The sequence below is a fragment of the Neopsephotus bourkii genome, unplaced genomic scaffold (assembly GCF_033783945.1).
Source record: "Neopsephotus bourkii isolate Nb327-2 ecotype Australia unplaced genomic scaffold, CSIRO-AGI_Nbou_v1 NB_1660, whole genome shotgun sequence".
Taxonomy (NCBI): Eukaryota; Metazoa; Chordata; class Aves; order Psittaciformes; family Psittacidae; genus Neopsephotus; species Neopsephotus bourkii.
This window is the reverse complement of record NW_026902134.1, coordinates 185,569-209,286: the sequence shown is the minus strand read 5'-3', so window position 1 is coordinate 209,286 and position 23,718 is coordinate 185,569. Positions and strand designations below refer to the sequence as shown.

The following is a 23,718-nucleotide window of genomic DNA, read 5'->3' as shown; positions in this document are numbered from 1 at the left end:
ACCCCTGCAGGTGCAGGGACCAGGACCGGGATCAGATGCTGTGGGTCTTAAACAGGACCCCAGGGGTGGAGGCACCAGCACTGGGTCCCACTGACACTGGGTCACCCTGGGTGGGAGCAGTGGGGCTCAGGCACTGTCCCCATGGGTCCATGTGCCTGGGGGCTCAGTGTCCAGAGGGTGCTTGCAATGCTGCTTCCAGCACCATGAGGGTCACACATGTCCGGGAAAGGGTGGGCACCCATCCACTCACCACCGGCACAGGGCCAGGGTGCTGGGGGAGCAACAGCCACAGTGCCAGGATCTCCAACTGCCTCATCCTGCCCCAGGAGCCTGCATGTGCTCAAGCACCCACCCATGGGGCCTGTTCCCTGGCTCTCTCCCACAGCCCTGCCCTGTTTCCCCCCCAAGGATCAATGGGGCAGAAGTACCCCAGGAGCCGTGGGGCCGATGGGTGCCCTCGAGGTGCTGGTACCCCCTGGTGCAGGAGGGGATGGGAATGGATCCTTGTCCAGATCCCTTAGCAACTGCGGCACGGCACCGCCCGGCAATCCCATGTGCCAGGTGATCCACGCCCTGGCACACGTGTGCACACACGAGCAGGCACACGCAGCTCACCGGGACCTGCCCCACGGGAGCACCGGCACCGACCCAACGGGCCCCGCTCCGGTCGGATTTGGCAGCACCGGGAGCTTGTAAATGAAAGCAGAAGGGAGGCATTGAGCCAGGGCTGAGCTGGCTCATGGTCAAACACCATGTCCCGAGTCCCCGTGTCCCCACCGCCTGGCACGGTGGCTCCATGGCCTGGGCAGGTGACTCGCTGTAGCTGCCCAGTGCCATGGTCATGGGGGTTTCTGGCTCCCCAAAGCTGTGGGGGAGCTCGGGACCCCTTGAGGTCCCTTTTTGTGCTCCCTAAATCCCTTTTGGGTGTGCAGATGCTGCCCCTGCCCATGGAGGAACATGAGGATGGTGGTGGCCAGGGTCTTGCTGAGGCCTGCTAACGCTTCCTCAGCACCATGGGGACCCAGTGCCAGTGATGCTGTGTCCCAGCCCCACAGCCCCATCCCTGCCGGTGGCACCGGGGGCCCAAACCCCCACCGGAGCCCTGCCGGGAAGGGGGAGGGGGCCTGCGGAAGGGCCCCAAGGACCAAAAAAAGCCTCTTATTAATTATTCATCCGGAGAAGTGAATGGAAGAAAACACAACCCATGGAAAACGGCCCGGGAGGGGGGGGGGGGGGGGGATGTGAGGGACGCTGGTTGCGGTGAGCAGGGACCGGGGCACTGGGGGCTGTGGTGATGCCGGTCCCTCCCTGTGCACCCGCAGGGCCGGGGCATCCCGGGGGGGCTGCGCACCTCTGGAAGGGCCCCGGCAGCACCGCGCTGCCACCATGGAAACGCCATGGCTCGGCAAACCCATGGCAACACACACCTCCACATGGAAACCCCCCCGCTCATGGCAACGCGAGTGCCGCCGCCAGCACCCGCAAGCAGCCGCGCTCACCCTGCAGCTCCGGGGCATCCCGGTGTGCGGGGCCATGGCGGGATGCAGCCGGTGCTCCCGCGGGGACACCGGTGACCGGGATCACCCTCTGTGCACTGCGGGTGCTGGCAGCCCCCGGGGCTCGGCGGTACCGAGGGCGCTGGGATGGGTTTGGTGACCACAGCATCCCCGCTGGGGACACTGCAGCCGGGTGGGTTCGCGCACAGGAGCACAGGAGAGGCCTCAAGGTCTCCAGCAGCGCTTGAGCAGGACGCAGCCCCGGTGTCCCCCGTCTCCATCACCCTGTGCAGGACCGGCAGAGGGGCCTCGGGCAGAGCCCCCGTGCAGCGGCTGGGGCAGTGGGCACGGGGGACCCGCTCTGCCCGCCATGGTTAATATTTAACCGCGGCTTCCTGTGACAGCATGTCGCAACCGCAGAGCAGAGCCGGCATTCAATAAATCATCGCGCCGGGCTGGGAGCAAGGGGGGGGGGGGGGGGGCATCGCCCAGCGGAGCGAGAGGGGGAGCCCATAAATAATTCATTAAATAAATAAACATGGCGAGAGGAGGAGGCAGGAGCGGAGCCAAGGAGGGCATCAAATATTCACCAGCCGCATCTCCGTGGCCCCAAAGGCGCTGAGCTCGGAGCTCCCGACCGGTGCCGGCGCATGACCGGCTCGGCACGGCAAGAACACGCCAATGGCACCCGGGGCCGAGCCGGAGGGACACGGCACCCGGGGCAGGGAGCAGCAGCAGAGCATCCCCATGGAGCCCCCAGCTCCTACCAGCTCCTCCAGGAAGCGCTTAGTGCCCATGGGCAGCCCCGTGCTGTGCACATGGACGGGCTCACAGCCGCCCCGCTGCTCGCTGCCCCTTCCCTTTCATACCCCCGTGTTGGTCTTTACATTCGAATGAAGGCCTCAGGGATGGTCACGCCACGTCGGTGCTGAGCTCTGGGTGAGTGGTACCCCGGTGCTGAGCCCCCCCGCACCCAGGCAGAGCCCAAACCTCCCGGGGCCACCCTTGGTGAGATGGCAGCGAGATCCAGGGTGAGGATGCGGCACAGGGGGATGAGGATGGGTGGCAGCGCTGCTGGCCACCTCCCCATTGAGCTGTGGGTCCAGCTTCATGCTGGGGGTGGAGGTGGGCATGGGGTGAGCCGTTAATGAGCACTGCAGAGCTGATTGCTGCGGAGCAGAGGAGGGTTCGTGGCCAGCACGGAGCAGGGTGGCGGTGCTGGCGCGGAGGAAATCAGCTTCCTCCCAGGGCTGGTTCATGGCACTGGGGCTGCCCCTGCTGCCCGGCGGGGAGGAAGCCGCAGGCTCCCTGCCCTGGGTGCCCGGTGCCTGGGGGCCGGAAACCCGGCTCGGCCATGCCACATCCCTGGGCACGCAGCGGTGCCGGGTGGGAAGTGCCAGCATCCGGCTCCTCGTGGTTCCCACGCCGCCCTGGCACATGGCCCTGCCACAAGCTGGTAACCCACAGGCACCAGCAGCACGGTGCTGCGATCACCTCCTGCCAGCCCATGGCACGGTGAGTGCCCCACTGCGTGCCAGGGTCCCGGTTGCCCCCTTTGCCGCATCCCGTGCTGGTGTGGGGGCTACCTGGCAGGCAGTGACTGAGTCAGCAGCCAGCACCGGGTGACTCAGCCGGCTCCTCTCGTCTCCTCCTGTGGAAAACCTCCCTCCTGGCCTCAAGATCACTCCAATGTGAGCCACTGGTGGCAGCCCCGGCCTCGCTACCCCTGCTCAGCACCTCCTGTTCTGGCACAACCATGGCCAGGATGGGTTCGAGGGCTGTGATGGGAGGGAACCACCTGATGCGGGCAGGGCTCTATAGGGGGCTGCAGCATGGCTCTATAGGGAAAGAACAAGGGCAAGGAGCTGGGGCTGCAGCCGCCGGGACCAGCACGTGGCTCCCCACTGGCCACCCCATGTCCCCTGCACTGGCCCAGCACCCATCAGACCCAAGCAGGCAGGGGTGGGCAGGGTGGTGATGGAGAAGCCAACCATGGGACTGATGGCCTGGATGGCTGTGCCATGGGGAGCCGTAAGCACTGTGCACTGAGCCACAGGAGCACCCGAGCGCACAGTGGGCATGGGGACACTGCACAGCTCAGCCCCCAAGGGACCTGCCCTTGCCCGGTCAGAGCCGGCTCTGGTTCTGGTACAGGGTGGTGGTGCTGGAGCCTGCACCAGCCCCGCTCCAGCCCTGCTGGCACATCCCTGCAGCTGCCCGCTGCCGGTGCCTAAGTGACGTTAATCCGATTGAGGGGTGACAGGCAGCATCAATATCCTGCTCCCGCCGTCCATAGATCACACCACAATCAGCATCTGTGGCCGCTGGGACCGGGAGGTGGAGGGGGGTGACATGGGGGGGTGCCAGGCTGGGGACAATGGTGTGGGTCCATGCTGTGTCCTGCCCCGGGTTGTCCCTGTGCTCCTGCAGGCGATGGCCTTGAGCACTGCCAGGGATGGGGCAGGCACAGCTCCTCTGGGCACCCTGTGCCAGCGCCTCAGCACCCTCACAGGGAAGAGCTTCTGCCTTATCTGCAACCTGAACTTCCCCATTGAAACCCTTGGATCCAGAGAGGGTCCCAGCACCAGGACCCCAGGACACGGCTCTGGGCCCTTAGTATGCAGTGAGCACAGCTCAGTCGCGCTGTTGCTGCAAGGGCAGCTCCTTCCCATCCCACCCCTGCACAGCAGGATTATTGTCCATCAGGATTAAGCAGGCTGGGGAGGTGCTGATGGGGGGACACAGCCCTGCTGAGCTGCTGCTGGCACCCCGGCACGTGCAGGGGCACAGGGAGATGGGCGCAGGCAGGGATGGACAGAAACCTCAGCATGGGATGGAGCCGTGTCCATGGATGGACACCCCAGCATGGGATGGATCCATGTCCATGGATGGACACCCCAGCATGGGATGGAGCCGTGTCAATGGATGGACACCCCATGGGATGGAGCCGTGTCAATGGATGGACACCCCAGCATGGGATGGATCCATGTCCATGGATGGACACCCCAGCATGGGATGGAGCCGTGTCAATGGATGGACTCCCCAGCATGGGATGGAGCCGTGTCAATGGATGGACACCCCATGGGATGGAGCCGTGTCAATGGATGGACACCCCAGCATGGGATGGAGCCGTCTCAGGCAGTGTCTGCCTGCGCCCATTGCCCCAGGTGTGCAAACCCAGTGTGGGGCTGGCAGCATCCATGGGGCTGATGGAGGTGACCGGTGGTGCCGCTGCTCTGACCCAGCACTGCGGGATACTGATGGCCCTTGCCCGGTGTGGCCGGTGCAGCCGGTGCATGCTCCCTGATTGCCGAGGCAGGGCTGGGTGCGTGCTCTGGGTAACGAGCCTGGCTCCCCCCCAAGCCCCCGCCGAGCGCTCTGCTCAGTCATAACCTTAACGATGCAAACCATCAGGCTTGGGAAGAGGCAGCTCCAGCCCTGGGCACCGGTGCTGAGCACCGGTCTGGTGGTGCGGAGCCGCCTGCGTGCGGTGGCATCACGCAGGGGCCACATCCCACCGCGCTCCGAGCACCTTCACCACCCTTGGAAGGTGGTGGGCTCTGTGTTGGGACCCCAGGGTGAGGGGAGCCCGTGCCCGGTGCCCGGTGTCCGCTCCATCGTGCCCGGTGCCACGCTCCCCGGGGCTCGGCACACGTGTCCCCTTGTCTCGGCGTGTCCCCTCGGCATGGAGAGCCGCTGGCCCCGTTTCCATGGTGACACGGAGCCATTTCCCATCTCCAGGATGCTCTCGGCGGCTCTCGGTGGGGATGGCAACGGCCGCCCTGCACCCATGGGAGACGGGTAGGGACAGGACCCCCCCGCCCCTTCCAGCCCTTGGGGGGGTCACCAGGTCCCGTGTCCCACCCTGTGTGTCCTGGGGCTGCCCTTGCGATGGCCACGGTGCCTGAATCCATCCTCACAGGGCTGGCCATGGCCATGCCTCCATCTCACCTCCCCAGTCCAACACCTCTTCGTCCCTCTCTCCATCCCAGGGCTGCCCATCACCATTCCACAGCATTTCTCTGCTCCTGGTGATCAATTTTCCCTTCCCAATTCCCGAGGGTTTAATTCCCACCCACCCAGGGGGACACAGACCCAATGGCCAAGGGCACCCAGGAATCATCACCCATGGGACCCGTGTGCCCACCCCAGTGTCCCAGCTGGCATATGGGTGGCAATGGGGAGCTGGGAAGGGGGGAATTGGCACTGGGGGGATTGCGAGACAGAAGGGACGGGCTAATGGAGCCTCTTCCTTTAATAGATTCAATTTCTGCCGCGGCTGGCTGCGGGGCGCGGAGCCATCAACTCGATTCAGGGGATGGGGAATCTGATTTGGAGCGGCCGTGCCATCAATTAGCTTTTATTGATGGCATTGCTCATTGGAAGTCGATGGGATTTGAAGCCGGCAGCAGCTCCTGCATACCAAGCAACGCCCGCTCAAGGACAGGGCCCCGGCACCCACCCTGGGGTCCCCACAGGGACCCCTTGCCCTTGCCTAGGAATGCCCCAGGGGGCTGGGGTGGGGAGAAGGGCAGCCCCAGCAGTGTGTGGGCCCCACAGGGCACAGCCCCCCAGCACCTCTGCAGGGGGGTCCCACAGGGCCCCATCACCCCGGTATTGCTGCAGGGGGGTTCCATAGGGCCCCATCACCCCAGCATGGGGGACATATCCCAGCATCCCCACCCGGCGTCCCCTCAGGACATGGCTGCCCCCAGCATCCTCCATAGGGGTCCTTTGGGCACGGTCCCTCCAAGCTGGTATCACCCCCAACTGGGCACAGCCTCCCACAGGACCCCCAGAGCATGGCCCCCGTTGCACCCCCCACGGTGGGGCCAGCCCCACAGCCCCCCATGGGTGCGGGGCGGGCGGCGCGGCGGGGGAGGGGCGCGGCACGGCGCGGTCGATGCTGTTGCTCAGCCTCTTGCCAAGCCGTTCCTCCGGAGAAGCCATAAAACCTGTCTGACGTGCCCGGCCCCACTGCGGCAGCGCCGGCACCGCCTGCCCGAGCGGGGACGGGGCTGCGGGGCCCCGCATGGGCCCCCCAAGGAGGGCAGCGCAAGGGGGGGGGGGGGCTGCAGCGGTGGGGTTGGGGGCACAGGAGCCGGTGCCCCCCGGTGTCCTCCCGCATGGGGACGAGCTGCTGCTGCTGCTGCATCCCGGAGCCGTGACCCGGGATCGGCTCCTTCCACAGCCCCTCGGTGCTGGGTGCAGCCCTCCCAGTGGGGCACAGGACAATGGACCCACGGGCAGCATGGGCAGGGCTGAGGGCAGCAACGGGGACCTGGGCACCCCAACCCCAGCACCCCTCGCCCTGGGCTCCAGGTCCCGCTGCCAGGGGCTGGCTGCAGGCAGCTCGCTTGCAGTTAAAGTTGTCCCTGCGACATAAGCTCAAGGCTCAGTACCAAATCGCTGTAATTAACCCCCCCCCCCATTTAAAGGCTGTGGAGAGAGGCTCCAGCATCCCAGAGCGCCAGCTCCAGCATCCCTGAGGGACAGGGGATGTGGGCAGGAGGGGAGCAGGGGCTGCACAGCCCGAGGGCGCAGCGATCTTGCAAACACTGTATTATTGCTCGGCTCAGTCACTACCAGGGGTTAAAACCGAACCGAAGGGGCCGGTGACGGCATGGAGGAAGGCGTCTTCCCAGAAGACAGATCGGTGTGTCCTCGCCGGAGGACAAGGCAGCAGAGGGGCCTCCATCCAGCACCCGGAGGAGCTGCTGCTCTGCTCCAGGGCCCTGGGGGGTCCCCAGCCCCCCTGCGGTGGAGGGTCCATGGGGGAAGAAGGCACAAGAGGAGTCGATGGCCCTGGGGCAGAGCAGGCGTCCACCGAGCCGCACAGAGCCGGGCACCGGGGCAGGGGTCGGGCAGGGCCGATGCGCGGTGATGCCGGGGGGAAGCGAGGTCCTGGGAGGGCAAGAGGCTCTCGTCAGGGGCTGCTGCGGTGCAGCAAGGCGGGGGACAAGCCCCGGAGCCCCCCTCACCTTCCAGCCCGGAGCTCCTGGCCCCGGCTCGGCTCTGTGGAAGTCCGGCGGGCTTGGGTGGAGAAGGGAGGCGATGGAGGAGGAGTCTGGCAGCGGGCGGTGGGGCACAGGACCCGCGTCCCTGCCATGGGTCAGATCCAGAGCAGGGCCAGGAACGGCAGCGCCAGGCACAGGGCGCGGGGCTGCAGCGGGGCTGCGATGCTGTGGCCGGGCTCCGCGTCTGCAGGGGCAGGAGCAGCAGCACAGGTCAAGGCGAGCCGGACCCCCCCGGGCCCCCCGCCTGCCCCACACTCACCCTCCGGGCCCCCGCGCCCGCGGGGCTGCGAATTGGGAACCTCTGTCACCGGCTCCGGCGCTGAAACAAACCCCAGGGGTGTCAATGGGGCTCCCCCGGGGCCCCCGCACCCCGCAGCGGGCACCAGGGGAGGGGGAGCCCCCCCGAGCCGGACTCACTGGTGCCTCTGCAGCAGACGGAGACGCGCAGCTTCAGGCAGCGCCCGGCGCTCTCGGGGCTGGGCACGGCTGGGCAGAGCGGACGCATCAGCGGGTCCCCCCCCCGCTACGGCCCCTCCGGCGGGGACCGGACACCCCCGGCGGCCGGGCCGGCCAGAGCGGGGCTGGGGCTCCCCCTCCCGGCGGACGGCGGGGCCGCCCCCTCTGGCATCTGGACCCCACCTTGGATCCCGATCCTTCCCCCCCATGCATCCCAACCCCAGCTCCGGCTGCTTCTGGCACCCCACTGCAGCTGGATGCTCCCAAGCTCCTCAATCCCGGTTGATCCAGATCTTCCCCCTCGCGCACCCCGTGTACCCCAAATCCCTGTTACATCCAGACGCTGGGGTGCAGCCAGACCCTCTGCCCCATCTCTGCCCCTCAGTCCCCCCAACGTCTGCTACATCCAGAGCCCTGGCGCAGCCGGACCCTCCTCTGCCCCCCACCCCAGCTGCACCCCGACCACCCGTGTGCCCCAATCCCCACCCGGGGCCGCGGTGGGACCCCGACTCACAGATGTAGTAGTACGTCTCCCCCGGCTGGAACTCAAAGCCGAGCGGGAAGGGGGCGAAGCGCTGGATCTTCTCAGAGAAGCGGACGGGCCCAAAGGGTGCCTGGGGCTTGTTGCACTCCCAGCGCTTGAAGGCGCCGGGGGTCTCGTAGCAGCCGCGGTACCCCTCCCAGTCCACCATGAAGAGGGTGAAGGTCTCTGCCCGCCCGGCAGGCACGGACCCCTCGTAGTGCGGGCAGTAGATGTCCAGGTAGTCATTGATGGCCACCTGGATGCTGTAGTCGTCCCGTAGGAACCTGCCGAGCAGGGTGAGCTGGGGAGTGGGCGCTGGGGGTCCCACTGTGCCCATGGAGGGAACGGGGCAGAGCCGGCAGCCAGGCCTTTAGCAACCACGGGGCTCTGCACAGCCAAGCATCAGCTTGGGTCAGCTGCAGGAGCTGGACGTGCTCTGAGGGGGGGGGCACAAAGCCCCTGGCCACAGGCCTCATTGCACCAGCACTGATTGATGCTGACACCCCAATGGGGCCGCCCGGTGTGAGGCCTCCTGCCCTGGTGCCCCGGTGTGGGGCTGGCAGGGGCATGGGGGCTCTGCAGGCAGGGAGGGGGCCCCGTGCGGTGCCTGCGCAGGCAGCGGCGGTGGCAGCATGAGCTCATGCCTGTGCAAACACCGCGTGCGGCCAGGCCGGGATGGAGCACACATGTCTGCAGGCACACACACACAGAGACACGCACACACATGTGCGCACACATGTACACACACACGTACACACACATGTGCACACGCTTGGTCCTGCTCCAGGACAGGAGCGCTTCTCCCCATTCCCATCCTTTGCCAACCAGCCACCTCCCGGGCACGCACGGGCCTCGCTGGCAGCAACACGGTGGGGATGGGGCTGCCAAGCTGGCACCGGGCTGGCAGGAGCACCCCATTGCACCAAGGAAGGGGGTGGTGGGGGGGTTCCTGCCCCCTCCTTCGCCCCGGTGCAGGCCCATGCACCAAACCCAGGGTCCAGGCAATGAGGCCGGTGCATTCCGCACTGGGGCACCAACGCTGCACTGGGGGGGTCCGGCCGCCATCACCCCCCAGGTCAGGGGCTCCGGGAGGGCAGCACCAGGCGCAGGCTGCTGTGACTCAGAGCATCCATCGCCGGGCGATGCAGCCGGGACGGGCCTGGGCAGGGCTGAGGCCCTGGCCCCCGGCAACCCCAGCCCACCCCTCCCCGCGGCACCCAAGGGTGGGGGGAACCCGCTCGTAGCACAGCAGGAGCGGCCCCAGCCCTGCGAGACCCCCGTGGGGGAGCGAGGCCCCCGGCTCCCTGCTCCCGAGCTGCGAAATGCCCAAAATGGAGGAGGCGGGAGGAGGGAGGGGGCCGGACCCCGGCCCATCGCGGTGGCAGAGCCAGCGGAGCACCGGGGATGGGGGGGACACAAAGACCGCACCGGCACCGGCCCTGGGGACCCGCAGCGCTGTGGAACCTCCCAGAGCGACCCCAGGCCCAGTGACACCTGAGGGTGCCCAAAACCCGGTACTACCGAGGGCAAGGCGCTGCACGGCACCGGCCCCACCGGGGACCCGGCTGTGAAACACCCAGAGCTCGGTGCCACCGGGGCTCAGTGCTGCCAGCAGTGCCCCATCGCTCGGTGCCACCGACCAGGTGACTCGGTGCTGCCCGGGGCTCAGCACCACCGGCAGCGCTCCCTGCTCGGTGCCAGCGGGGATGCCCGAGGGCTCCACACCACCGGCGGCACCCACCGGCCCGGTCACTCCCAGGGGTGCCCCGTGGCTCCGTGCCACCGGCGGGCACTCACCTGCTCGCTGCCCCACCGGGAGGGACCTCACCGGGCCGGGATCACGCGGGGATGCCCGGGGTGAGGGGCTCGGCGCTACCGGTCGGTGCTCACCGGGGCCCGCCAGCTCCGCCCCGCTCCCCGTTCCCCCGGCGGCGCGGGCGCGGGGCGCGGGGCTCGGGGCGCACAAAGGCGGTGGCGGCGGCGGCGGGGGGGGCGGTACCTGGGGTTGCTGCCGTTCCAGTGGACGCTGTGGCGGGGGCTGCGCACCGGCGGCGCCCAGAGCAGCGGCGCCCAGAGCAGGAGCCCGAGCAGCGGCGCGGGGCGCATGGCTCCGCCGGCGGCGGGGGGCGGCGGGGCCGGGGCCGGGCGGGGGGCGGAGGAGGCCCGGCACGGCGGAGCCCGGCCCAGCCCCGGCAACTTCGGGCCAATCCGCGCCGCGCCACCGCCCGGCAACTTTCGCCGAGCGCCATTAACCCTTGTGGGGGCGGCACCGGGACCCCCGGGCGGGCCCGCGCCCATCGGCACCGGGACCCGCAGCCCCGTAACCCCCCCCCCCCCGAAACACCGCCCGGTACCGGGACCCGCGCCCCCGGTACCCCCATCCCGGGACCGCGAACATGCACCGGCCCCGGGGGCCGCCCCGCCCATCACGGGCACCGGCAGCTCCCGCGCCCACCGGACACCGGTACCGGCCCGGGCCGTGGGGTGTGCGGGTGTGTGTGTGTGCGTGCGTATGTGTACGTTGTGTGTGTGTTGTGTGCGCTGCGTGTGCGTTGTGTGTATGCATTGTGTGTGCATGTACGTTGTGTGTGTACGTTGTGTGAGCATGTGTGTGCGTTGTGCGTGTGTGTGCGTGCGTGTGCGTTGTGTGTGTGTGCAATGGGGTCCGCTCCGTTCACACGAGGGCAGCTCCTGCACACGCATGTAGCGCCTCGTGCACACGTGCGCGCGCACGTGACCAGCAGCTCCTTGCACACGCGTGTGCCCGCGTGCGCTGGGGGGGTGGCTCCTGCACGTGCCCGTGCACACGTGGCTTTGCGGGGAGGGGGGGCGCTGTAGGGGGGGCGCAAGTTGCCCGCCAGAGGGCGCAGCGCACTGCGAGGGGGGCAACTTCCGGGGGGCGCCTCAGGGGCTGCTGGGAGTTGTAGTTCCGCGGCCGGTACTGGGGATGGCGCCGGTCTCACCCTCCCCCCAGCACCCGGTGCGGCGGAGGCAGCGCGGAGGCAGCGCACGGGCAGCAAACGGCCCCTTTATTGGCGTCGATGGGGCAGGAGCGGGCGGCGAGGCCCCGTCCAGCAGCTCACACATCCTGCTGGGCACCCGCGGGCGGCGGGGGGGCCGGCCTGGGGAGAGACAGGGAGGTAACGGGGGGACCGGAGCCCCACAGACACCACCCCCCCCCCCCCGAGCCCCACCGCGCTGCAGCCCCACCGTGCATCCCCCTATAGCATCCCCCTTAACTTGCACTTTGGCTTCACAGAACACCCAAATCCCCCCAGCCTCAGCACCCCGCTCTGTCTGCCACAGACCCCCCTGTGCTCACCTGGAGGGAATCACTGTGACATAGGGGTGACTGGGGAGGGTCTCGCTGTGGGGCAGTGATGGTCCTGTGGGGTCTGAAGGCAGTGGCCGCCGAGGTGGGGGGGGCTTGGCCAGACCTGGGGGCTGCAGGGGAATGGGGGTGTCAAAGCTCCAGCAGTGGCCACCCCACCTCCATGGGGGCACAAACCACTTCCCTTGCCCCATGGGGAGCCTGGACAGGCACACGCCGTCCTGCCCCACACGCCGGTGCCACCACCACCGTTACCTGCGTGCCTGGCCCTACAGGGTCTGCGGGCAGTGGGCGTGTGGGGGGGGGCGGCCTGTCCGAGGGGGGGGCCTGGGCAGAGAGAGCAGGACAGTGAGCAGGGCACAGCTCAGGGGGGGCGGCCATGGGGGGCGCCGGGGGTCCCCGAGAGCTGGTGCGCAGCCACGCATGCAGCAGTGCCCGGGACCCCCCCCCGGCCCGGGCGTTACCTTGGGCGGAGGGTCCGGCGGCAGAGGCCGGGAGGGCGGATCGGGCCGCGCCGCGCCGAGGGCACCCGGCTGCGGAGAGAGGGAGAGGGCAGGCGCCATGCAGCCCCACAGCGGGGCAAGCCGTGCAGCATGCGGAGACCCCCCTCCCACCGCCAAGCACAGACCCCCCCCGGCCCCGCTCAGCCCCGTGCCAACAGCCCCAGGGTGCCCAGTGCTGATCCGGGGGGACTGCAGCCAGTGCCAAGCGTGACACTGGCATCGGAGCAGCGCAGTCCAGGCTGTGCCAGGCTGCTCCTGTCCCGGGGCGCCACAGACTCAAGCCACGGGGCCCTGGCACAGGGGATGCTCCAGGCTGGTACCCAGGGATGCTCCAGCTGGTACCCACGGATGCCACCTTGGCAACCACCAGACTGAACCCCGGTACTCACAGCAACTGCAGCCGGTTACCACGGTGACAGCATCACCCTCGCAAGGTATCCCCCCCCCCCCCCCGATCCCCATCCCTCACCTTGCTGCTGTGCATGACCTGCAGCTCTGTGGCCTGACGCCACTGTGGGGGCCGGGGACGCTCGGGGGGACCCTGGCTGCCTGACCGGGGCTCTGGCTGCGAGATCCTGTAGGGAAGAGGCAGGATCAGGCCCCGCCTGCTGTGGGTGGTTGAGGGAACCCCACATGGCAACCAAGCGACACCGACACCAGCAGAAGCCCAAGAGAAACGAACCCCTCGGCGCCAGAAGATGCGACACCCCGCACACCCCAGGGCTGCCCCACACCCCACGGGCACTGCCAGGGGAGGATCTCAGCACCGGAGGCCTTGCGAAGCAGGATGGCTCAGGGACAGCCCCACGCCAGGCTCCGGCAGTGACGTTACCCGCTCCAGCCGTCTGCGGCTTCTGGACCCAGGAATCGGACCCGGGTCTCAGCACTGTGGGGAGAAGATTGGGGGGCTCAGCCCGGGGCCAGGGGGACAGCGGGAGGGAGGAACCGCGGTGACACGGGGTGACGATGCATGGACGGGGTGTGCTACCTGCGCTGGGGGGACGCACATGGGAACACGCACGCAGAGAGCCCGTTGCCTGCTCGGGGACACGCACGCATGCAGACCGCTCCCTCAGGCGCCACGGGACACACACGTATGTGCAAAGGCACATGCAACGCGCCGCGCTTACCCGCCACACGCGTGTGCATGCCCGCATGCAGGTAGGCGGCTCCAGCACCTGCCCCAGCACACGCATGCACACATGACGCCCGGGTACCCCATTACCTGTACTGGCAGGAGGTGCCTTTGCCGAGCTGGCAGAGGTGCTTGTGCAGCCCGGCCCGGCGCGCGCAGCACAGCCCCAGCGCCAGGGCCAGCACCAGCAGCACGCTCAGCAGCAGCGCCGTGGGCAGCGCGCTCCCCCCTGCGGAGAGCACCACGTCACCCCCGGCACCACAAAGCCCCATTCTCTGCACCGCGGCACCCGCCAGGCCCTGCCCTCACCTCGCTCCATGGCCATGGGGCCGCTGTCCTGGCTGCCCCCGGCACCGGGGCTCTCGCAGGTTGGGGGGGCCCAGCCCCGGTCACAGTGGCAGTGCCCGAGGTTGTTGCACACCTGAGTGGGGGGCACTGAGGGTCAGCCCCTGCCCGGCCCCACATCCAGCACCCGACCCCCAGCCCCACGCACTCACCCCGTGCCCATGGCACTTGCTCCGGCACTGCTGGTCACCCAGCGTGGACACGTCCTGGCACCGGCGCTGGAGGCACATCTGGGGGGACGAGGCATCAGCACCCACAAGGGCTCTGTACCCCCTCCCACTACCCCGGTACTCACCTTGCCAGGGCCGCAGGCGGTGCCGGGCAGCACCATGGCTGCATCACTCACATCCTCACCACCGGGTACCAGCGTCCCCTGGCAGGACCCTTCTGCTCTGTCCCGGCGGGTGCTGCCGCGCTGGCACTGCAGCATCCCACAGCCAGCATCCCTGTGGAGACCGCGTTCATAGGGGCAGGGGAGGGTGGAAAGGGAGATGGAGCTGGAGGAGCTTTAAGGTCCCTGCAATCCAGCCCGGGCTGGGGCTCTGTGATAGTGAGGGGGGGCAGCACTCACCGCTGGGCACAGGGGACGTAGGAGCCGTTCAGGAGCTGCCCGCAGTGCCCGCGTTCATCCCCTCTCATGTTCAGTGCAGCCATGCAGGAGCTGGAGACGGGGCGGGCGCCTGCAGCAGGGGGGGGTCAGTGCACCCCAGCACCGCCACCATGCCCGTGCCCCCCCAGTCCCGACCCTGCCGTACCCGTCCCCAGCAGCTGCTGGCACTGCCCCTCGTAGGTGGCACAGGCGCCGCCGAAGCAGACCCCGCGTGCCGCGGCGCAGGGCTGCCCGTCCTGCAGGAAGGCGTCGGGTGGGCAGTGCGGGGAGGCCCCATCGCAGAACTCGGGCAGGTCGCACTCGCCCAGTGGCTCCCGGCACCGGTGCCCGGCGCGGCGCAGCTGCGGTGGGGACACAACACACTGAGACCCCTACAAACCCACGGTGGGCAGCAGTGCCCGTCCCCACTCACTCGGCAGTCCTGGCAGCAGCCGTCCCCCGTGGCACACTCGGCGCCGGGCATGAGCTGGCACGTGCTGCTGTTGCAGCAGGGATCGGTGCATTCCTGCCGGCACAGGGGCTGCGGTGAGCCGGGGGCACAGCCATGGGGGACCCCAGCCCACCCGGTTCCCCCCTCCCTGTACCAGGCTGAGGCCGCAGTCGCAGCCCTCGCCCGGCTCCAAGAAGCGGTTCCCGCAGCGGGGGCTCCCAGCCAGGCGCCGCGGCTCGGGCACGTTGGAGAGGCACCAGCCCCGGCCCCGGCGCAGGCTCTGCTCCAGCTCCTGCCGGCTGCAGTTGCTGAAGCTCAAGCCGGGCGTCAGCCTGCGGAGAGGGAGGGGGCCGGGTGAGGTGGGGAGGGGGCTCGGGCCCGGTCCCCCCTCCCCGCAGCCCCGCTGCCGCCCTCACCCCGTGGGCAGGGCCATGATGCAGCCGCGGTCCTGCCGGAGGTCGCTGCAGGTGCAGGAGCGCGCGGCGCTGTCGTGGCGCAGGCCCAGGTTGTGCCCCAGCTGATGGGCGACAGTGGAGGCGACGACGAGGACGCTGATGGAGTGGTCCTGCGGGACAGGGGGGTCAGAGCAGGCTGGTGGCAGTGGGGGGAGCAGAGGAGGGGGGCACCGACCATGCTGACGCCGCCGGAGCGTGCCGGGGAGCACATGGAGGCTTGAGCCGACATCCCCACCGCGACGTCCTCAAAGCGGGCGCCCCTGTAGGGAGCGTGCAGAGGGTGGGGGGGCTGCCCGCACACCCCATCCCCCGCCCCAGCCCCAGCCCCAGCCCCATCCCCATCCCCAGCCCCATCCCCATCCTGGCCCCACTCACGTCAGGAGCTGCGCGTTGTCGTGGGGCAGCCGCGGCAGCAGCTCCTGGTGCCGCCAGCGCAGGAACCGCTCCAGCGCAGCGCGGGCACTGCTGCCCACCGTGAACAAGTCACCCTCGCTCCAGACCTCCACCGCCAGCAGGGCCACCCGCACCCCCAGCGGCTGGAAGAACTGGGGGGGACAGGAAGGGTGTCAGGGACCCCCGGCACCACCACGGGGAGCACTGGCGGGTGCCCGGCGCTGCGGCAGCCACTCACCGCATCCACCTGGTTGGCGATCTCCAGGCTCCGCGTGCGGACGCGCTGCAGGTTGGGGTAATTCTGGAACTGGGGGTGCAGGGAGCGGGGGTGTCAGGGGGGGGCTGCTGTGGGAATGGGATTGCCCCACATTGCCCAGTGCTCACCGCGGTGTGATCCACCACCATCACCAGCTCCACGAACCGCTGCTCCGCTGCTGCCCGCTTGCCCTGTGGTTGAGCCGGGTTAGGCTGGGGGGCAAGGGGATGCTCTGCAGTGGGGCAGGACCCATGGGTGACCTACCCTCTGCGGCCAGGGGGGCTCTGTCATCTCCTCCTGAGGGGGGTCCAGGGGGTCCTGCCCGCAGGCCCGCGGTGCCAGCCGGGGCTCCGGCAGCCGATGCACGAGGTGCAGACCCACAGGGCCATTGCCCGCCGGCTCCAGGCTGTAGCTCCTGGTGTCCGACAGCCGGAGGTGGCCACTGGGAGGGAACGGGAGAGGAGGCGTCAGCAGCACGGAGGGGAGCCGGGGGCACGGGCGCCGGTGCTGGGGGCTCACCTGAGTCCGGCGCAGGCGCAGAGGCTGGCCCAGGAGCCAGGGACGCCCTGCACCGTCCCCTGGTAGCAGCAGTGCTCCTGCAGCAGAGAGCGGGGTCAGGAGCCAGCCCCATGCTGGGGTCCACCGGGGCATGGGGACACAGCCGGGGACTCGGGGTACCGGGGCCCTACCTGCTCGCTGGCCTCCTGCGTCACCCGCGTGCCATTGGGCAGGTAATAGAGCAGCGCCCCGGTGCCCAGCACCAGCTCCCTGCCACAGATACGCGTCACCCCCACAGCAGGGCCCCATGGTGGAAGCAGGGACCCCGTGGGGAAGGAATTGCTCCTCTTCCCCACCTCCACCCCCAGGACCCTCATCCCTCTCCCTCCATGCACCCGCTCACCAGTTCTGCTCCAGCTCCAGCACCAGCCGCATCCCCTCCAGCTCCAGCAGGACCCGCAGCCGGGCAGGGAACCCTCCCTGTCACAGGCAGCGCTTACAGCAGGACCCGGCCCTGCCCCAGGGGGGGTCCCACACCCCCATCCCCACCGGTGGCCCCGGCCCCCGCCCCGCAGGAAGCGCCCCTCCCTCACGGGCTCATTGTCCCGGGAACGGGGAGGGGTGGAGGGAGCCGGGTCCCCCCCCTCGCACCCCCCCCCGTTGCTTCCTGCCCGGTGCAGCGCGGCGGAAACGCCAGAGAGACTCCCAGTGGCCGCGGGCCGGGCCGGGCCCTTCCGCCGGGCACGGGGTGGGCGCCCCGACCGGCACCGGGAGGCAGCCCCCACCCCTCCGACACGAGCCCCTGCAGGGGGACGCGGGCAGGGACTCACCCGGGTCACCTCCTCCAGGCTGAGCATCCGGTCACCCTGCAGGACCCCCGGGGTCACGGACCAGGAGCGCCCCGGTTCTGCGTGGTGCTGCCGCGAGCCGTCACCTGCAGGAGGCCCGGAGACCGGTCACGGCTTCACCTCCATCACAGCCCGGACCCCCACCGTCACCTCCATCACAGCCCGGACCCCATCATCACAGCCCGGACCCCCACCATCACGTCCATCACAGCCTGGACCCCCATCATCACCTCCATCACAGCCCGGACCCCATCATCACAGCCCGGACCCCCACCATCACCTCCATCGCAGCCTGGACCCCCATCATCACCTGCATCACAGCCCGGACCCCCACCATCACCTCCATCACAGCCCGGACCCCCACCGTCACCTCCATCACAGCCCGGACCCCCACCGTCACCTCCATCACAGCCCGGACCCCCACCGTCACCTCCATCACAGCCTGGACCCCCACCATCACAGCCCGGCCCCCCATGGGCGCCCATCTCCTCCCAGCTCCCCACAGTCCCCCAGCACCAGGGGAGACGCTTGGGGTGGGAGCAGGGCCAGGGAATCCCGCGCTCACCCCAACAGCTCCGGGGGTCCCCCCCGGCCGCCCCCCCGGGGCAGCGGCTCCAGCAGAGGTGACCCCCGTGGGCCCCCGCCTCGGGACGCGCTTCCCGGGGTCCCTGCCAGGCCTTGCGTCAGCGCCGGGACCGGGGCAGGGCGGCGCGGCCCAGGCTGACTCAGAGCCCCCCCCCGGAGCCCCCAACTCCGCCCGCACCCTGCAGGGGCCCGGCGGTGCTGTTGGGGTGCGGGTCCCCCCGCAGACCCTGTCCCCACGGACCAAAGCGCGGTCCCCGGAGCGGGGTCCCCCCCCGCGGCTGCTGCCGGTCCCCGAGGACCCCCCCCCCACGATGCCGCTGAAGAGGCGAGGGCCGGACCCGCACGGGGGGGGGATCCGGACCGAGGGGACCCCCGGCTCCGCTCACCTGCGCCGCTCCCGTTGGCCCCGGTGCTGGAGGCGAGGAGGAGGAAGCGGAGGAGCAGCAGCGCCCGCGCCCCCATCGCCCTCCCGCAGCCCGAGCGGGGCCCGGCGGCCCCGGGCCGGCTCCTCCCGAGCTGCCCCGCAGCAGCCGCTCCCGCCGCGCATGGCACCGCCGCCACCGGCCCCGGCACGGCCCGGCCCGGCCCGGGGGAGGAACTTCCTGCGCTGCCCCCGCCCGGCCCCGCCCGCCGCTGGCGCCGGAGACACCCCCGGGGGGAGCTGCGGGGCCCTGAGCGCTGCGGTGGAGCTGGAGCCCCCCCCCCCGTCCCGCACCACCCGGCTCCCACCTTCACCCTCATCCCGCGGAGACCCCGCTCCATCACCCCCAGGCCCCGCCTCCCGCAGCCCCTACAGGACCCCTGCATCCAGCACCCCTCATCCAGAAGACCCCCCCCAACTTTGTCACCCCTTTCCCCACTCCCCCCCTGCAGCCCCCCACCTACAGATGCACCCCACAAGACCCCACTTCACACCGTGCATACGGGGTCACTTTATTGCTGCACCCCACTTCCTCCCAGGGGTGCAGGTGAGACCCGTTCCTGGGTCTCACCATGCAGCTCCGGCATTGGCAGCACCACCCCACCAGCGATGTCCCCTGGGACGGGGCTGCGTGGGGCTCAGGATGAGCCACTGCCCCATAGGGCAACAGATTCGGGATCAGGGGATCGTGAAAGCATCCCAAAACTGTGGGCACCACGCACCCCCAGAACTCCCCCCCCCAGCAGTGCCAAGGAGCTGCCACTCATCTTGGGGAAGTAGAAGGCAGCAGCAGTAGTGCTGAGGGCCCCAGTGGTGCTGCACAGGAGCGGCTCCATCAGGGACATGCCCATAACACGGATGGCCAAGGGGTGGCAGAGCCAGGAGCCCCAGGCATGGTGCTGGCACAGGCAGCAGTGGACAGGGCCCACACACCACCCATGCTTCCCAATGTGGCAGAGGAGCGTCATGGGCAGGCAGAGGGCCCAGGAAGAACTTGCTGCAGCGGTGCTGGTCCAGCTGGCTCCAGAGGAACCGGCTGCACGGGGCCGGCAGCAGCCAGACCACCGCTCGCTGCAGGGCTCGGTGGGGAGGGAGGCGTCAGCCGGGCCCCCTCCCAGTGCCCACGGGCAGCCCTGGCCGGGAGAGGAGGGGAAGGGATCTCACTCGTGTTGGGTGGCTTCTGCCTCCTGCGCGCCTCAGACCCAGCCCAGCGCTCTCACCCAGGGGCCTCCGCTGGCTCCATGGCCCCTGTCCTGATGGCAGCAGGATGCTGCCTTGGTGCAGACAACAGGGATGCTGCCCTGGTACCAGCAACAGAGGGATGCTGCCCGGTAACAGCAACAGAGGGACGCTGCCCTGGTAGTGATGACAATGGGATGCTGCCCTGGCAACAACAGCAGGATGCTTCCCTAGAACTGACAACGGCAGGATGCTCTTCTAGAACCGACAGCCTGGCACCGACAACATTGAGGTGCTCCCCTGGAACCAGCTCACTGAGCTGCTCCTTCAGTCTGCTGTATCCCTGTGCCTGGAGCCCGGGAGAGCACCGAGAGTCCAGGGGAGCGCAGCCCAGCATGGGGCTGGTCTCGTGGGCGGGGCGGAGGGGCCGGAGCCCGGCACCGCGGTCCCAGCGGACGCAGCAGCCGCAGGAGCCGAGCAGGGTGCGGGAAGTTGCCCGCAGCGCTTGTGGCTTTGTGCTGGGCATGGCTCTGTCCAGCCTCTACGGGGCTCTGGTGCTGCTGGCGCAGGGCCACAACATCTGGTACTGCCTGATCACCACCATTGGCCTGGGCGCCCTGCTGGGGCTGGGCATGGCCTTCTCTGCCAAGGTGCGGCTCACGGTGCTGCTATCGCTGCCCCAGATCTTCACCCGTAAGCAGCCACGGGGAGCCACTGGGAGGGGTGGAGGGGGGGGCACCGGGTCCCGGCTGAGCCCCAGGACCACCCTGTCCCGCAGAGGAGGGGAAGATGCTGCTGCTGGTGCTGGCGCTGAGCATGGCCGTGCAGGGCCCCTGCACCAACGTCCTGCACAACTTCTCCCGCGCCGCTGAGTCGCTGTCGTGCGGGGCTGAGCTCGCCCTCAACCAGACAGCCGAGAGGCTGCAGCATGCCCAGGAGCCGCTGATCAGTGAGATGGGGATCCAGGGGATGCGGTGGGAGGTGGGATGCGACTGGAACAGAGGTGGTAAATGCCCCATCCCGGGCAGTGCTCAAGGCCAGGTTGGACACAGGGCTTGGAGCAAGCTGCTCCAGTGGAAGGGGTCCCTGCCTGTGGCAGGGGTTGGGACTGGGCGATCTCAAGGCCCCTTCCAACACAAACCATCCCATGGTTCTATGGGACAGCCACTTCCCGCAGCAGTATTGGGCCCTGGGCTGCCCCTCGGGGTGTGCTCAGGGCTCTCCTCTCTGCAGACTTTCTGTCCAAGATCAAGGAGATCGCACAGGAAGCCAAGGCAGTGGGCGACCGCGTCCGCAAGTTCTTTCGCTCCATCATGGATGCCGTCAGCCACGTCGGTGAGCGGGGGGGTCCCCGAGGGTCTCCCTTGGCTCCAGCACCCCCACCCTGCTCTCAGCCCCAACACCTCCCCTCCTGCAGCTCGAGCCCTGCACAATGTGTGGCTGTGGCTGGCGAACATTGCCCGGGTGTGCAACAAGGAGCTGGGCTCCCCTTACTACCGCTGCCTGAAGCTCTTCGATGAGGCCAAGGACAACTGCGAGCGCACCATCCCCTTACTCTTCTTCCTCTGCTACATCGTCTCTGCCTTCAAGCCTCTCTGCGGGCTGGCCAACAGTGAGTGGGTCCCTACCCTTCTGCGGGGGGGGTCAGCAGGGTGCCCCATGCCCACAGCAGGGGTCCCACCCTGGCAGAGATGGCAGAGACCCCCCCTCTCCGCAGTTGCCCTCATGTTCTGCATCGTCCCGCAGTACATCCAGAACTTCATCCGGGCCAACGTTGCCACCCGTGAGTAGAGCGGTGCTGGGGGGGTCCCTCTGCCCTGTCCCCGCTCCCACCCTGACCCCCAGCACCACTTGTGTCCCCCCCCCAGCCCTCAATGATGCTCTGGACCGTGTGCGCCGGGAGTTTGAGTTCAACATCTCGGCCATGCACGAGTTCGACGTCAGCTTCAACGCCAGCAAGAGCCTGGGAGAGGTGGCCCTGGACATCATGGAGGGGGTGAGCCAGAGCATGGAGCCCACCCGCCGGGTTCTGGGGCTGTTCCTGAACGTCTCCTTCCTTGCCATCCTCTACATGTACTTCAAGTGAGTGGGCCGGGTCCTGCTCTGCCCCCCACCCCATGGGGACAGGGACCCAGCGTGCCGGTCCCTACCTTCCCCTGTGTCCCCAGGGCGCTGCGGTACCGGAACCGGTACCTGCAGGACGAGACCTTCGACAACATCTACATCACGCGGCGCTTCAAGGAGCTGGACCAGCTGCGGGCAGAGCAGGGCAAACCCACGGTGCTGCCTCTGACAGCGCGGGAGTGCGGCCTCTACATCTCCCCAGGTCAGCCCCATGCCCGGGGGCATCCCCAGGCGAAACCCCTCTGCCCAGAGCCTGGCTTCACTTGCCTCTTGCCCGCAGCTGCGCTGTGGCTGTCGAAGAAGGAGCATCGCCGGTACGGGCTGCAGCTCGTGGGGTTCCTGCGCCACATGCTGCTGGGCTTCTGCATCATCCTGGCCGACTACAGCCTCTTCTGGCTGCTCGACCTCGTCCGGCACCAGCTGGAGGGGGAGATCATTGCCAGGGGTGAGCAGCACCCACCATGCCAGAGCAGCACCCTTGGGTGCTTTGCTGGCTGGGGACCAGGGCTTTGGGGCGGTGGGTGCTCCATTGCCTGGCTCTGAGCCATTGTCCCCACAGCGCCGGTGGTGGTGGGTGTCAGTGTCAACGGGTCAGGCTACACCAGTGAGATCTACCGGGACTTGGTATCTGCCTTTGGTGTGCTGCAGCAGGGCAACATCTCGGTGGTGTCCCAGCAGTGCCTCATCCAGCCTGTGGAGCCCGACTACAGAACCTACATCTTCATGGGTGACAGGGGGTTCTTGGCTTGGGTGGGGGGGGGTAGAACCGGAGGGATTGCCCCGTGTGACCCATCCTGCTCCCACCAGGATCCCTGTATGGCATCTGCCTCTTCATCTCCGTCTTCGGCACCTACGTGGCACGGCTGCGCCGGCTGGTGTGTGCCACCTATTACCCGAGCCGTGAGCAGGTGAGGAGCCCGCCCCCAGCTCCCCAGCACCCTGCCTGCAGCCGCCTGCCCTCACCCTGTCCCTGCCGTGCTAGGAGCGCACGGCGTTCCTGCACAGCACCATCCTGGCACAGCGGGCAGGGCTGGCACGAGCCCTGTTCCGAGCTGTCACGCTGAGCACGGCCGACGCCGGGAAAGGGAACCTGTTCCTCATCCTCACTGCCAAGTAAGCCCCCCCGAGGGATGCATCCATGGGCTTGGAGCACACAAGCACCTTGCTGGGCACTGCAGAACGGCAGTGCCGGCCCCGGCAAGGGCAGACCCAGCAGTGAGGGTGCTCTGCCTGCAGAGTGCCCTGCTTTGCCCGCCTGGCTCGGCTCCTTGGCATCCAGCAGAAGCGCTGCCTGGCCTGCGGGGTAACGAAGCAGCCCGACTTCATCGCCTGCATCACAAACGGATGCAAAGGTAGGACCCCCGCTGGATGGGGAACAGGCAGCCCCCAAGATCTCCCCCCCGCTCACAGCGCCGTTGTTCCTAGGGCTGTACTGCAAAGACTGCCACCAAACCCTGAACAACATCTGCACCATCTGCATGGGCCCCCTGACCTACCCGGACACTGGGGACAAGGAGATGTGAGCAGGGGGTGCAGGGGCCCCGCAGAGCCCGAGGGCCGGGGCACTGCAGCTCACCCCTTGCACCATCCTTGCAGAGACTCCAGCGATGAGGAGACGGTGGGGCTGTGGCTGGGCGCTGTGCGGGCGCGGCGGGGCCAGGAGCAGGGGCGGCTGCTGCGGCAGCGCATCAGGGAGATGGGGAGGGGATTGGGGGGCTCCCGGCGGCTGCCCCCGCACCTGGCAGCGCGGCTGCGAGCCCAGCTGAAGGAGGAGGCGAGCGGGGAGAGCGACGGGGGCAGCAGCAGCGGGGCGGAAAGCGAGAGCAGCACCGTCTCCAGGTGAGGGCCGGCGCTGCTCCCTCCCGGTACCCATCGGCACCGGGGGGGGCCGGTCCCTGACACCGCTCTTCCCTGCCCCAGCCTGGACTTCGGCTACCAGGAGCGGTGTGAGAGCAGCGGCAGCGAACTGGAGGAGGTGGTGACCCTGCGGCCGCCCGGCGGCACGGACAGGGCTCGGTGAGGCCCGCACGGTGCCAGGCGGCGGCGAGGACACGGAGCCAAGCCCCGGGACGTGGCTGGAGCGCCGGGGGTGGTCAGCAAAGTACCCGGCTCC

General features: G+C 69.0%; 4 protein-coding genes across 14 annotated transcripts in view; 2 read left to right on the top strand and 2 right to left on the bottom strand.

The window, feature by feature from the left end:
• Window positions 1-23,718, top strand: part of KRTCAP2 (keratinocyte associated protein 2) — a 78,090-nt gene that overhangs the window by 21,243 nt on the left and 33,129 nt on the right. The window lies entirely within an intron of this gene.
• Window positions 7,517-10,781, bottom strand: EFNA4 (ephrin A4). The gene is made up of 5 exons (XM_061375219.1): window positions 10,492-10,781; window positions 8,484-8,776; window positions 7,931-7,999; window positions 7,773-7,832; window positions 7,517-7,697 (listed from the first exon to the last, which is right to left on the bottom strand). The coding sequence occupies exons 1-5, from the start codon at window positions 10,596-10,598 to the stop codon at window positions 7,609-7,611; spliced, it is 618 nt and encodes a 205-aa protein (XP_061231203.1). The 5' UTR covers window positions 10,599-10,781; the 3' UTR covers window positions 7,517-7,608.
• Window positions 11,505-18,441, bottom strand: ADAM15 (ADAM metallopeptidase domain 15). Of its 8 annotated transcripts, XM_061375168.1 has the most exons (25): window positions 18,268-18,441; window positions 17,279-17,382; window positions 16,852-16,928; window positions 16,640-16,718; window positions 16,470-16,546; window positions 16,215-16,392; window positions 16,079-16,141; window positions 15,933-16,001; window positions 15,677-15,846; window positions 15,477-15,561; window positions 15,263-15,411; window positions 15,001-15,178; window positions 14,829-14,921; window positions 14,562-14,757; window positions 14,378-14,486; window positions 14,102-14,252; window positions 13,959-14,036; window positions 13,771-13,882; window positions 13,552-13,690; window positions 13,159-13,212; window positions 12,796-12,901; window positions 12,288-12,356; window positions 12,079-12,150; window positions 11,815-11,936; window positions 11,505-11,614 (listed from the first exon to the last, which is right to left on the bottom strand). In XM_061375168.1, exons 1-25 carry the CDS (start codon window positions 18,341-18,343, stop codon window positions 11,572-11,574), a joined length of 2,649 nt encoding a protein of 882 aa, XP_061231152.1. In that variant the 5' UTR covers window positions 18,344-18,441; the 3' UTR covers window positions 11,505-11,571. The 8 variants fall into 8 exon arrangements, 7 of the variants coding, with proteins under 7 accessions (XP_061231152.1, XP_061231156.1, XP_061231155.1 ...); XM_061375172.1 differs by lacking the exon at window positions 12,079-12,150; XM_061375171.1 differs by lacking the exon at window positions 12,288-12,356.
• DCST2 (DC-STAMP domain containing 2) lies at window positions 19,759-23,678 on the top strand. Of its 4 annotated transcripts, XM_061375184.1 has the most exons (15): window positions 19,759-19,963; window positions 20,051-20,174; window positions 20,260-20,430; window positions 20,715-20,816; window positions 20,899-21,093; window positions 21,199-21,264; window positions 21,350-21,563; window positions 21,650-21,807; window positions 21,886-22,050; window positions 22,165-22,332; window positions 22,413-22,513; window positions 22,588-22,718; window positions 22,842-22,957; window positions 23,031-23,124; window positions 23,202-23,678. In XM_061375184.1, the coding sequence occupies exons 1-15, from the start codon at window positions 19,877-19,879 to the stop codon at window positions 23,446-23,448; spliced, it is 2,139 nt and encodes a 712-aa protein (XP_061231168.1). In that variant the 5' UTR covers window positions 19,759-19,876; the 3' UTR covers window positions 23,449-23,678. The 4 variants fall into 4 exon arrangements, with proteins under 4 accessions (XP_061231168.1, XP_061231167.1, XP_061231169.1 ...); XM_061375183.1 differs by having other exon boundaries at window positions 19,759-20,174; XM_061375185.1 differs by lacking the exon at window positions 23,031-23,124 and having other exon boundaries at window positions 19,759-20,174.

What these genes read in the sequence shown, in the direction of transcription:
- EFNA4 (XM_061375219.1), bottom strand. Translation starts at nt 10,598, where the DNA reads ATGCGCCCCGCGCCGCTGCTCGGGCTCCTGCTCTGGGCGCCGCTGCTC. An exon ending in GGAGACGTACTACTACATCT is followed by an intron (nt 8,000 to 8,483) that starts GTGAGTCGGGGT and finishes CGCTCTGCCCAG; the next exon opens with CCGTGCCCAGCCCCGAGAGC. An exon ending in CGTCTGCTGCAGAGGCACCA is followed by an intron (nt 7,833 to 7,930) that starts GTGAGTCCGGCT and finishes GGTTTGTTTCAG; the next exon opens with CGCCGGAGCCGGTGACAGAG.
- ADAM15 (XM_061375168.1), bottom strand. Translation starts at nt 18,343, where the DNA reads ATGGGGGCGCGGGCGCTGCTGCTCCTCCGCTTCCTCCTCCTCGCCTCC. An exon ending in GCCTGGAGGAGGTGACCCGG is followed by an intron (nt 16,929 to 17,278) that starts GTGAGTCCCTGC and finishes TGCCTGTGACAG; the next exon opens with GGAGGGTTCCCTGCCCGGCT. An exon ending in GTCACAGTGATTCCCTCCAG is followed by an intron (nt 11,615 to 11,814) that starts GTGAGCACAGGG and finishes GTCTCTCCCCAG; the next exon opens with GCCGGCCCCCCCGCCGCCCG.
- DCST2 (XM_061375183.1), top strand. Translation starts at nt 19,877, where the DNA reads ATGGGGCTGGTCTCGTGGGCGGGGCGGAGGGGCCGGAGCCCGGCACCG. An exon ending in GGATGCCGTCAGCCACGTCG is followed by an intron (nt 20,817 to 20,898) that starts GTGAGCGGGGGG and finishes CCCCTCCTGCAG; the next exon opens with CTCGAGCCCTGCACAATGTG. An exon ending in TTCCTCATCCTCACTGCCAA is followed by an intron (nt 22,719 to 22,841) that starts GTAAGCCCCCCC and finishes CTCTGCCTGCAG; the next exon opens with AGTGCCCTGCTTTGCCCGCC.